General features: G+C 38.3%; 1 protein-coding gene across 3 annotated transcripts in view; it reads left to right on the top strand.

Annotated features, from left to right (window-relative positions):
• The window catches only part of Ccdc171 (coiled-coil domain containing 171), a 329,914-nt gene that overhangs the window by 112,545 nt on the left and 204,332 nt on the right, over positions 1-13,037 (top strand). For 2 of the 3 annotated variants that reach the window (XR_007594478.1, XM_050157438.1), the window contains 5 exons: positions 3,624-3,730; positions 5,572-5,661; positions 6,566-6,766; positions 9,756-9,923; positions 11,357-11,545. Coding sequence is in view for 1 of the 3 variants with exons in the window: in XM_050157438.1 (XP_050013395.1) it covers positions 3,624-3,730; positions 5,572-5,661; positions 6,566-6,766; positions 9,756-9,923; positions 11,357-11,545 (755 nt within the window). In the remaining 2 variants the exon portion in view is untranslated. Of the gene's footprint in view, positions 1-3,623; positions 3,731-5,571; positions 5,662-6,565; positions 6,767-9,755; positions 9,924-11,356; positions 11,546-13,037 lie in introns of those variants that run through there. The other variant, XR_007594479.1, reaches the window with a different exon arrangement.

The following is a 13,037-nucleotide window of genomic DNA, read 5'->3' as shown; positions in this document are numbered from 1 at the left end:
AAAACATCAGCGAAACCATGTCTCAAAACAAACAAGCAAGCAAACAAACAAAAAACAAAAAGCCTCTCAGTAATTACCACTGTTGTAATATTTTTTTTCTGGGTTTTTGAAACTCTGAGTAATGTTAATTGTATATCAAGTTTTGGGCCATGGTGATTAGAATACTTGGTTAGAGCCTGCCAATGAGTGATTAGAATACTTGGTTAGATCAGCTTAGTCAGCAAGAACCTTTGCCTGAGAAATGTTCTGTTCCCTTTCTTCCCCTTCCCTCCCCTCCTTTTCTCTCCCCACCCTTCCCCTCTCCTCCCCTCCTCTTCCCTTTTCTCCCCTTACCCTCCCCTCCTTTTCTCTTCCCTTACCCTCCCCTCCCTTTCTCTTCCCTCTGCTTCCCTTTCCTTCCCTCCCCTTACCCTCCCCTCCTCTTCCCTTCTCCTCCCCTTACCCTTCTCTTTTCTTTTTTCTCCTCCTCTCCCCTTCCTTTCCCTCCCTTCACCTTCCCTTTCCTCTCCTTACCCTCCCCTCCTTTTCCCTCATCTTCCCTTTTCCTCCCCTTACCCTCTCTTCCCTTTTCTTTCTTCTCCTCCACTCCCCTTCCTTTCCCTCCCTTCCCCTTCCCTTTCCTCTCCTTCCCCTCCTCTCCTTTTCCTTCCCCACCCCTCTGCTTCTCTNCTTCCCTTTCCTTCCCTCCCCTTACCCTCCCCTCCTCTTCCCTTCTCCTCCCCCTACCCTTCTCTTTTCTTTCTTCTCCTCCTCTCCCCTTCCTTTCCCTCCCTTCCCCTTCCCTTTCCTCTCCTTCCCCTCCTCTCCTTTTCCTTCCCCACCCCTCTGCTTCTCTTCTCTTCCCTTGCCTTCCCCTCTCTTTCCCTCCCCTCCCCTTCCCTTTCCTCCTCTTATCCTCCCCTCCTTTTCCCTCCCCTTCCCTTTTCTTCCTTCCCCTCCCCTTCCTTTTCTCACCATCTTTTCTCCCCTTCCCTCTCTCCTCTTCCACCTACCCTCTCCTTTTCTCTTCCTTTCTTGTAAGTGTTTTGTCATATTAAAGGTAACTGCTTTATAAGAGATATTGGTAGAAAAATAAAGAATAATTATACTTCAAGAAAACTTTATTGTATAAACATTTTTTTAGGCAAGAAAATTTACTTTTATATAATATATAAATGCGTGCATAAGTCAATAAGGAGAGGGCATATTGACCTGTAAATGTTCATGTTCTGATAATTTTATTCTTCTGAATTTCTGAGACTAAGTTCTTTCATTAAAAACTAGAAGATTTTTTGGCTGGTTTTGAATAATTTATTTACAGTTTACTTTGTGCAGTGGCAAAATTATACAATTTTAAATCTTGTTTAAGGAAACAGTTTAAAAATATATTCAGTAAGATTGTCAATCAGGGCTGTTGCAGGTGATCGTGTTGATGTCTGTGATCCATTCTGCCACTGGAGGCCATAATCTGCCCTGCCACTAGAAGCCATGTAGATGTCCATGATCCTTGCTGCTGCTGGAGGCCATGTTGATGTCTGTGGTCCATGTTACTGCCAGAGACTTTGTTGATGTCCATGATCCCTGCTGCTGCCAGCTGCTGCCGGCAGGGAGACGAGACATCTTTTGGAGTGGTGTTGATGACTGCAGACTCATAACTGAGAATGAGCGCTATTGAAGGCTGCTGTGACAAACCTTTCCCTACTTCCTGAAAAAGGAAAGAAAAGCCTAGACATGAAACTACTGAAGAGAGTCCTTAAAATTGTGATAAAGACACGAGGTGTAGTTCTTCACGGTTGCTGGCTCTGGTGGGCGGGGGGAGGGGGGGGAAGACTCCGTTTTCTTTAGGAACCAGCCAGTATGAGTTAGAGCCTGCCAATGAGTATATGGGCAACCCAAATTGGACTTGGTGCCTTTTTCCTTTCTTTGCGGGGGAGGGAGTGGGGATGTGCAAGGGTGGGAGGGTAGACTGGGAGGAATGGGAATCGAGTGTGATTGGGTATATTGGACAAAATTCCCAAATAATTAACAAAACTATTATGTTGGGGGAAAATTTTAATAAATCATCGTTCCAACTCAGAGTTATTCCTCTCAGTGTCATTTCCTCTGTTATTGTGGCTCAGAGCTTGGGTGTGTTTTCTGTTTAGAAAAGGTATTGCTCTCATATTGTTTTTGTTTTTTAGTTGAATATTTTAGTTTTACTTAAGACTATCTAACTTGTATCTATACTTTAGTATTTAAATATACCTTGATAATGTCTTAACTTTAATTATCTCCGAATTAAAGCCATAAATATCAGCAATGTTCTAAGACGAATAAAGTTGATTTGTTATTGATAGAGAACTTTCTCCCATCTTCTCTTCACTCTTGTCTTCTTTCCTGTCCCTCATGAGTTCCTGCCTTTGAGCACTTGGAAAATGGATGAATGAAGCCATATTGTTGTGTACTTGCCCCCTCTCCCTCTTATTGCGCTGTATATACTGTATGAGCACTGCACTGACCTTATCCTCTTCTGCATGTCCAATGCCCCAGACTAACACCCATTGGGAATTTAGTTAATTACTTGTGTGAATAAATGAACCATAAAACATGAACTTTAAATGCTTCTTTTATTTATATTTTGCTTTTAGAGACAAGGCTTCTATTTAGCCCTGGCTAGCCTAGAACTCACTTTGTATACTGGGCTGGCCTCCAACTCAAAGAAATCTGTCTACCTGTCTCCTGAGTGCTACAATTAAAGACATGTCCAGCTCACAAATGCTTCTTTAAAAATTGTTCTTTATTGAAAATGTTTTTTATATAGTGAAATATTTGTATTATAAAATATAATGGAGAAAAATTATAAGAGGACTTGAAAAATACTTCTTGCATGAATATTTTCAAGCTAAATTTTATACTTGTTTTTTAAAATTTAAAGAATGGTAAATAAAAATCAGCTTGATGCAGTATTTGAAGCTCACCTTTTCATTCTTTTGGTATCATATTTGGAAATACACTTGACCATGTAACCTTGATTGGTCCCACTAATATGACTTATGTCACAACTACATTAAAGTAGTTTGAAGGTATAATATGGAAATAGTAATGTTTTTATAATAAATATCAGCCATCATGTTTTATTCAAAACATGGTGTGGGCTATGTGGTTAGTAACATTTTTATTGTTTACTTTGAATTTCAATTTAAAAATTGTAGGTACTAAAGAGTATTTCTAAGCATAATAGAAAATGACATATTCTTGGTTCAAAAGTTATTGTTTAAGCAAAATATCTTATAAAATGCCTGACTGAACAGAAACATGACAGTAAATATATGTAATTCCTTTAACAATGCTAGTATAGATGATTTAATTGTTGGATAGTAGGTACATATAAACCCTGACTTTGCTTAGGAGATACAGGACAAGATTAGTGTCTTAATAAGGTAGAAATAAATTTGAACTTAATAGATCATAAGATTTAATTTGACCATTTATTTAGAAACTGTCAGTATTTGACTATATAGTCATGTACTTGGAGAATAAATTTCTGTTCAATGTTTCATGTCTTTTTGGCTTTCTTACTAATTGTAACGTCTCTGTTACTGTTTGCTTAGCTTTTGTGCCTGTGTGACTTTAAGGGTGTGTTTTCATCCCCCGTTTTTCTCCAGGCATCCACAAGGACAAAGATAAGCCTCCCAGCTTCTCTGTCGTCCTTGAGACTTTGAGGCGGACCTTGACAGATTACCAGAACAAGCTGGAAGAGGCAGCTAATGAGGTAACACGTGGACTGTTTGGCTCCACACACGGCCTTCGGGCAGTACCAGTGTGCAGTCTTTGCTTGTTACAAAGGTCAAAGAGATTGGGGCTGTGGAATTGACAGCTTCACAGATACAGAAATAATAAACCGCTTGTCACTGTTCTTGCTTCCAGTGTGGCCTAAAGTAGACTCTCACTCCCATTTTATCATTCTTCAGTCACAGTGAGCGGGCCCTGCCACTTCCTGGCCTGTGCAACATATTTGTGCAAGTAATTTAAGTGAAATGAACTCCATTTAAATGTCAGCATGTTTATGATCTGCGGGGAACTAGTAGAAATTTCGGTTTAATCAAGATTTTTAAGTGTTTGTAAACCACGGAAATCTTTTCACTTTAATTTTTATGTGCATTGCTGCTTTGCCTGCATGGATGTCTTTAGGATGGTGTAGGATCCCCTGGAAGTAGAGTTACAGACAGCTGTGAGCTGCCATGTCGGTGTGGGAATTGAACCCAGATCCCTTGGGAGAGCAGCCGGTGCTCTTAACTACTGAGCCATGTCTCCAGTCCCAGACCTCAGAAATCTTAGTAAAAAAGGGAAATTAATTTTTGTGCTCTAAAGGGAGTTAAGTGTTGTTAGAAGTTTTTAAAAACAAGTGTCTGTTTGATGTAGACTGGAATCTTTAAATTTGCAGATTAAAAAGGCTCATGCTTCTGTTTGTCATCTCATTTGTATTGTCTAATGTGTGAGTTAATAATTTTCTTGGGTATTAAAATATTTTATGAATTCATGCTTTAAAAATTGAAGAGTTTGTCTAGTTATATCTTGTCAAATTAGCATATGTAGTAATTATATTAGTTAGCAAAACAACAGATTTTTGTGCAGCCATAGACAAGTCACATGGCTTAGAGTTTATCTCTTTGTTTTATGTTATTCAATATCCACTTTGTGTACTATATTGGTAGAGGCTTATTTTGGGTATTCAGGGTGGACAAAGGATAAGTCTGTTCTTTAAACACTTTCTATAATTGTTTAGAAGGAAAAGTGATCATTAAAATAATTAAATCTTTGAAGATCAGACATTACTAAGTCTTTCCTAGAGAGACAAGACAACCTGGATTGTTAGTAGTTTTGAAGTTCTTCTGAGGCCTAGGCCTGGAAGCTGCCGAGTAACTAGGAACATGTTACCCACAGCGAATTGTTATTTGGGAGGATGAATGTCACATGATCCTCAGCACAGTTGCAAAGCCGACTCAGCAGGCTTTGGCTTTGTAATGTGCTTTGTTGTGAACCAGTGCCAGAGACAGCAGTGGGGAGACCAAGGAGGTGGCCACAAAGAAAGCAGAAAGAGCAGCCTGACAGAAAGAAGAATGAACTGTCAAAGGCAATAAATCACAGGGAGTGCAGACCAACTGATGACCTGCCACAGCCTTCCCAGTAGGACTGCCTGTGACGGCCCGAAGCTGTCATACGGAGTGAGCGACCAGCGAATACCCTCTTGATGTAAAGCAAAACAGTCTCCTGCTTGCTCTCTCTTCTTTCCTTATAGATGCCACTGCTTCTGGCATTTGGTCCAGTAGGATTTTGAGAATAAAGTTATGTTTACAGTAAGAATGAATCCTGTATTTAGATAGCAAGCACACTAAGGCCATCCCTGGCGTTTTAGGACTGAATGCTTTCTTTTCAGCCAGGTGAGCCTGTGACAGAAACTGCATAGCCTTTAGCCAAAAGAAGTGCTGCACCCAAGACTCAGTCACTGCTGAAATATTTATGCCTAAGTAATTGCAAAGCAAGCGTTTGAAAGTTAGCTTTTGGGTCACTCCTTCTTGAAGAAATGTCAAAAAGCTGTTTTTCTCTCATCAGCTAAGCAACATAAATGATGCCAAGGAAAAGACATCCAATGAACTTGATTCCACCAAACAAAAGATTGAGTTTCACACTAAAAATATAAAGGTATTGCAATTTAAGTTAACTTTTTCCCTTTGTTAAGAGACAAATATATCATGAAGGGATTATTTTAGACATACCTGAAAATAAAGCTTCCATTTTAAGGTATTTTTGAATTTTGAACATTAAATTTTTTTGTTGATCAAACTGTTTTGGTTAAAGGAACAATTCATTTCTCTGATATAATATTACAGACTAAAATGCTTTGAGACTTAATGTCCTGCTTTGGATAAATATTAAGCACATTTTGCATGAGCATATCTGTCTGTAAAGTCAGTTTGGTCACTTTTGGATGGATCCATTGTTTTTAGTACAGCATGTCTGGCTAACAGGTGAGGCTCAGTTGGCTAAGATTCAAGCAAATAGTCGATTTTATTTTCTGTGTTAGTTACAATGCTGCAGAATGTGAGTTTCTCAATATTCATTGGGGTTTTATAGTGTTGCTGTTGAAACTGAATCTGTAATGGAGGCCATTTGATAGCACAGCTTAGAATTTTACATCTCATTCTTGACATTTCTATTAGTCTTTGGAATGCCATTGGAGAGTAAATGTTCTTATAGTAAATGTAAAAAGATTTATGGTTTTCCATGTTGTTTAAGTGTTATTAAAGTTGTTTTTTAAAAATTACCTTTTCAAAATAAGTTAAAGAGAAAACTTCTTTTAAATAACTTTTTGGAATAAACAGTTTTAATAAAATTTATATGCTTGAACACTACAAATTTTCTAATTTTTGAATGAAAACATTCTACTTGGAAAATAAATTCAGTAAAGTACCATAAATGTTTAGCATCATAAGCAAATGATGATTGTTTTATACTAATGTTTGGAAGGTTTTCACCAAGTATTTGCTCTTTGCATGCTTCTCACCTTCTGCCATCCTACAGCCTCTTTATGTGGTGTTTCTCACAGGAACTTCAGGAGAAGCTGACTGAGGTCCACAAGGAGCTCAGCCATTTGCGCACCAAGTGTGCAGACCGAGAGGCCCTGATAAGCACACTGAAGGTGGAGCTGCAGAATGTGCTGCACTGCTGGGAGAAGGAGAAGGCGCAGGCCGCCCAGTCTGAGAACGAGCTGCAGAAACTGTCCCAGACTTTTCGTAAGGACACTGAGGTATCACCCAGACAGATGGGGGACAGGAAGGCCGTTCACTGACCGTAGCCCTGTGTATTGCATTGCACCAGTGACTGGTGTCACTCATATTTGATTTAATTTAAAAAATGTTCTGAGTGTCATACTTTGAAATGCTCCTCACAGCTGCAAAATCACTTCCTCTGTTCCTCTTCCTTGTCCTAATTTGTGGGAAAAAAAGAGGTAACCTAGTTCAGCCCTTCTGTCACGTGGACATCAACTTTCTTCCCCTGCTTGGATCTGTCCTATCTCAGACTGCCATGTTTCCTACTGTCTTGTCAAGGTTGGCCTCTTTGCCAGTAACAACATCATTTTTTATTAGAGTAATTCTATAGTGTGTTGATGGAAAGAATATTTTTTTTGGAACCAGATAGATTTGGACTTGGATCCTGTTTTTTTCTGTTTACACAGAGCCTGCCTGGGGACAAGCCATGTAGGTTTTGTCACCCCACATCTCAGTTCCCTTAACTGTAAAACAGGAATAACAACTCCATACTGTCTCCTTATTCTTTATATTTATGTTATACTAATAAAAACTGAGAAAAAGAAAAGTTTCACAAAATTAAAACTGTAAGTTGGATGCTCTGAATAGTTGTCTATCCATTTATAATTATTAGTAACTTATTAAAATTATTTTGAGATTTATTTGTTTTTATTTTATGCCTGTGGATGCTTTGCCTGCACGTATGTCTGTGTACCTCATGGATGCCTGGTGCCCCCAGAGGCCAGAAGAGGATACTGGAGCTCCTGGACCTGGAGTTACAGGCATTTGTGAGCCTCCATGTGGGTGCTGGGACTTGGACATTGATCCTCTGCAAGAGCAGTCAGTGCTCTTCATTGCTGGGCTCTCTCAAGTCTTATTCATGATTCATTCTGAAAATGTCATGACAAAATTTTCATATTCTGTATGAACCAGTTTTTCTATAATTTTCTTTTACTTCTGGATATAGAGCTCTTATAGTTGATAGATTTGTTTATCTAAATTCCTGCATATTGTATTAATTATTTCAACAAATACAAACTCCAATGCCAAGAAAGTAAAAAGGAAACATTCTTTCTACACTCATAGTCTGGGATTTCAATTGTGTCCACATGAAAGGATTGGAATTGTCCTACACAGCAGACAATGGTTAAAGTAAAGGAAACCAGAAGCCAGTCTGCATTGTGACGTCAGTGTCTAGAATGCTGTGGTTGGGTTCAACATGTGTGAATTGACTTTAGATCTTGTGATGATCTTTTCACACCAAATGGACGACTTCCATCCCTGCTTTGTCACAGCCCGAGCCAAAAGGACTTCGTGATGACACAATGAGTTATCCTTGTGGAGGAGCTTCTGTGAGCAGAGCTGAGATCTTAGTAAAAATGTGGAGGACAATGATTTTAGTGCTTGAATATTACACTTGTACGATTATACTCAATCAGATTTTTATACACTTCAAACCACTTGAAAGTGTAGAAGTTATTTTTAACTGCTTTTAAAGGAACAATGACCAGTACACTTGTAGCAGCAGTTTGTGCTTTTTCTTTCTTTTTTCTTTGAGACAGGGTTTCTCTCTACAGAGCCCTGGCTGTCCTGGAATTCATTGTGTAGACCTGCTGGTCTCAAAGTCACAGATATCTTCCTGCCTCTGCCTCCTAGGTGCTGGGATAAAAGGCGTGCACCCAGCAGTTTTTTTTTTATTTATTGATCAATTTCTGGTATAATTATATTCATTTACTTTTTACTTTTCATTTATTGATCCATTTCTGGTATAATTATATTCATTTACTTTTTACTTTTTATTTTCAAGTTTCTGTATTTGAGAAAATGAGGCAGTATACACGTGAATTACTGTTTTTTACTTTGAAATACTCAGGAAAACAATTGCTGCAATTTCCAATAACAAAACAAAGTCTTTCATATACCATATTTAGCTTTTTTTTAATTTCCATTTTTTCCCATTTTTTCTTCTTTCAAGTTTTTTGTCCTCCCGATGTATTAAGACATTTTGAGGAACTGGTTCTGTCTAATAAAATGTACCTTTTGCAGTTTCACAATTACTTCATCTTTTGGGTTTCATGTTTTTTAGATGAAGAGGGCTGTCTGTCATCTTAGTAACTAAATCCTCCAATTGTGCTCATGAGGAGTAAGGATTACACTGGATTCTAGAGCAGAGTAAATATCTCTAGGCCATTCAGCAGGGATAGTCAGTGATTGTAATGACAATATGCTTTTAAAGGGTTTTTCAAACCTATTTCTAATTGGACAGTTTTGAAAGTGTGTCTTAGTCAGCCTGTCCACTTTAAATTGCTCCGCTACTTTGTAATACGTAAACACCAACAGATGCCTAGTGTGCCAAATACAATATAAACCTCTGAGTGGGGAAAACAAATGAGCCCTTCTTCCATATCTTTCATATCACTGTGTGCTTGTCCTAAGGGGGTCGGGATAGATTTCCTATAAGTGGTGAGTAGAGTTGGTTCTCTAGGGAAGGAAGGAAGCTGCACGACTGTAGACAAGCGGACAGACACCGATACAGTGTGCCTTTCAGTAGTGTGGAACACACTCATCTCAGTGCCATTTGATGACTTAACATCTACTTTATAACTATAAGTAGGAGATTATAAAATTACTCTGTTGGCTTCAAATTAAAGATTCTTGTAAAAAAATTAACCCAGATACCTTGTATTATGGATTTTAAAACTTAGACCTAAACAGGTGCTCACATCCCAGCAGTAACAAGCTGGATCACATCTAATTACAGTTGTGTTTTGAGTGTCTGAGAAGTCTAAGCAATTTATAGTGGACATTAGTATTTTATCTAATGCTTGGTTCTGAATGTGAGAAAAAGGCCATCTAAATGATTATAGCTGAAAATAGCTTGGGTATTTTCCTTCTAGATGATGAAAAAATGCTTTATTATTTGTATTGTGTATTTTACTTCCTACAGTGTTTATATTCAGGAGTTAACGAGTCCTTTTTTTCTTGCAGGAGAAACTAACCTTCCTTCACACCTTGTATCAGCACTTGGTAGCAGGCTGTGTGCTCATAAAGCAACCAGAAGGCATGCTGGATAAATTCTCGTGGTCTGAGCTCTGTGCAGTCTTGCAGGAGAATGTTGATGCCCTCATTGCAGACCTCAACAGGGCTAATGAGAAGGTAGCTGTCCTCAGGCACCAGATACCTCTATTAAATTCAGTGACATTTGTCCACATCACAGTATCATTAAGAGAGGCTGACATTCATCTTATTTCAAAAAGAATTTGAATGTTAATAATTCAGTACCATTAATTATGGCTTGTCTACAACTCAGTTTGATGCCATTGCTGTGGGCATGTAAATGTGACTGAAGTCTGTATGAAGTCTCTAAGCTCCACTTTCTGTGCAGGACATGCTAATACTACTAGCCAGCATTAGCCACAGGGACCTAATTAAGAGAAAATAAATTAATCTTACTGATGAAGCAATTCAAAGAACTTAGTCATTTACATTAATAAACCAACTCTTTATGTTAGCATAAGATAGAAACAGGATGTAGTTATTAAAAAACATCATCTTAAAATTCTTTGCTTAAGAAATATGAAGTATTGTTTCAAAAGTACTTAGAAAATTTAAATTATATTTTGACTTGTTTCTTCAAATGTCACAAACTGAGAAAACAATCCATATTTTAGAATGGGAAATGTATATTTTATAATTAAAACAGCAGACTTTATGGTCACTTTACCATTCTATAAACCTAGGAATTCAGTCTTTTCCAAACAGAAAATAGCCCTGCTCTTGCTGTAGAAAGTTAAGAGGTGTAGTAGGTCATGTGCGTTACCATTTAAGGTACCATTACTTACCCTGGGCCTGTTGAACGGATCAGAACTGTGTTTATGACAAACTGTGGTGCAATGTTTAGGTCTCAGATACAGTGACATTCACTGATAAAGGACCAGAAGAGAAGAAATAGTTCTGTGAGTTTAAAAAAATATATATTGTACTAATGAAATGGCTCAGCTTTAGGGGTGAGATCTTGTATTATTGAGCATTTTATCTTGAGTGTATTAACAGTACAACCAAAGGCATTGTGAAGTGGGGCTAGGAAACATGGGACTAAACTGAGGAACAGATGCTGTTTGTGACTGTGAGTCAGTGCCAGTGGTTAAAACAGACTGATAATTAAATATGTGCTTTGCCTCTCTGAGATGATGTTTTTAATAGACATTCATAGCTTCAAAGCATCAACTGACATGCACACACATTTTAGAAGAAAACTGGGTGTAAAGGTCTGTGTTATATGTAAAATATTTGCTCATTTGTAAATCCCACTTAAATATTTTCTTTCTCACTGAAGACATCCCAATATTAGAAAGAGGAAAAGTAAGAATTCATTGTTTAGGTATGAAAATGATACCAGTCCTTTTTTTTTTTTTTTTGCTAAACTGTCTGATTTGCCCCCTCCCCCATAATTTATGGCTCTTACTTTATTAACATCTTTAATTTAAAATATTTCTATGTAAATATTCTCTGTAGTGGAGAATATAGGTGTTTTCTTGATCCACAGATGTGATGCCGTGTCTCAATCTGTACTTCTTTTCCATTTATAGATAAGTCATCTGGAGTATATTTGTAAAAACAAGTCTGATACAATGAGAGAGCTTCAACAGACCCAGGAAGACACCTTCAACAAAGTGGCAGAGCAGATCAAGGCCCAAGAGAGCTGTTGGCACAAACAAAAGAAGGAGCTGGAATTCCAGTATTCTGAACTTCTCCTGGAGGTGCAGAGGAGGGCACAGGTAGGCTCCTCTGTGGAGAGCAGGATAGTATATGGGAGGAGCCAGCTGAAGCGGACTGAAACATTCTTGAAATTTGCAAAGAATTAATAAAAGTATTAGAAAAAATAGCTTTTCTGTTTAACCAGTTTCTCTCCCCCCCCCCCCCCCCCCCCCCCCCCCGTCCTGCTTTTTAGACAGAGTCTCGTTATGTAGCCCTGGCCAGCTTGAAATTCAGAGATCTGTTTACTCTGCCTCCCACGTGCTGGGATTAAAGGTGTGCACCACCATGCTTCAAGTGTTCTCTTTTTGCATCATTTCTAACCTTTTTGAAGATCTCATAGAACCTATTTATGTCCACGCAAACACTCATTAAACATTATGCTACTTCTTATAGGCAGGGATGATAGTTAACAATATATAAATGGCAATAATTCATATGGAGAAAATATGTTTAACTACCTAAATCTTATGTTCCCAATTAAACCTAGCATAGAAGATAAAATATGTATCACAGTCATTTTGCAATAGGACCTGCAACTATAATTCTAGTTCTCATATAACGTTAGATATGTTACCTGTTTCAATGATGTGACAAAATACCTTGTCTGTTTCTGTTTGTGTTACAAGGATCGTCTTTACTTGAGTTTGAAGATAATTTTTGTTGTTGTTTAAAACCCTAATCTTTTCAGTTAAATGAAGAAATCTTTTATTAATTTTTCAATAAAGCATTAGGAGGTCTGGTAACATATGGCAGTGTAAATATTCTTTTATGGAGTTAATTCCATTTTGGGGGTTTCATTCTGTTGAACTATCACTTAAACTTATATGTGATTAAAATGGGTTATACTGACTTAGAGGTCGAATGTGAAATTTTTTATGAGCTCATGAATTGGGAGTTTACTCGCAAGTTGGTAGGCTTTGGGGAAGTGCTAGAGTCCCTTGCATTCCGACCTAGCAGATGCAGTTTCTGTTGGCTCTGATGGCATTATTGGGAGGTGACAAGCAATAGGAAGCTGATCCAGGTGGTAGGAAGTAGCTTGCTGGGGTAACCCTAGGAAGAGGTCCGGGCCCCGCCCATTCTCTCTGTTTCTGCCCTCTTCCTGCTGCAAATCATGGAGTTGTTGTTCATTAGTGACAGAGCCCAAGGATCACGGGCCAGAGCAAAGCTTTCCTCAGCAACGGTGTCATAATGGTGAGAATCTCATATCCACTAATATGAGAGGTAGATTTACAGTTGTAAAATAATTCCGAGGTGTAAGCTTTGACTAAGAATAGAAAATTATAGCCCTATGTGAGGTTCGGCATTTCTGTGTGGATTTGAATTAGTCAGTAGACGTATTTCTTGAAAACAGCCATTTGTTCAGCCATATTCAGGTACTGATATGATGTGGTTTATATTTTCAAACCAAAGTAAAAGGTCCAGTTCAGTGCAGGGTGCTCGCAAGCGTGTAGCTTGATCCCCCACCCCCGAGACAGACTGTCTTTATGTATCACAGATTCACAATCTTCCTGC

Source organism: Alexandromys fortis, unplaced genomic scaffold (assembly GCF_014885135.2).
Source record: "Alexandromys fortis isolate MF-2015 unplaced genomic scaffold, M_Fortis_MF-2015_v1.1 scaffold_64, whole genome shotgun sequence".
In the NCBI taxonomy this organism is placed as follows: Eukaryota; Metazoa; Chordata; class Mammalia; order Rodentia; family Cricetidae; genus Alexandromys; species Alexandromys fortis.
Note: the sequence above shows the minus strand (reverse complement) of the source record. Positions and strands in the feature narration are given on the sequence as shown.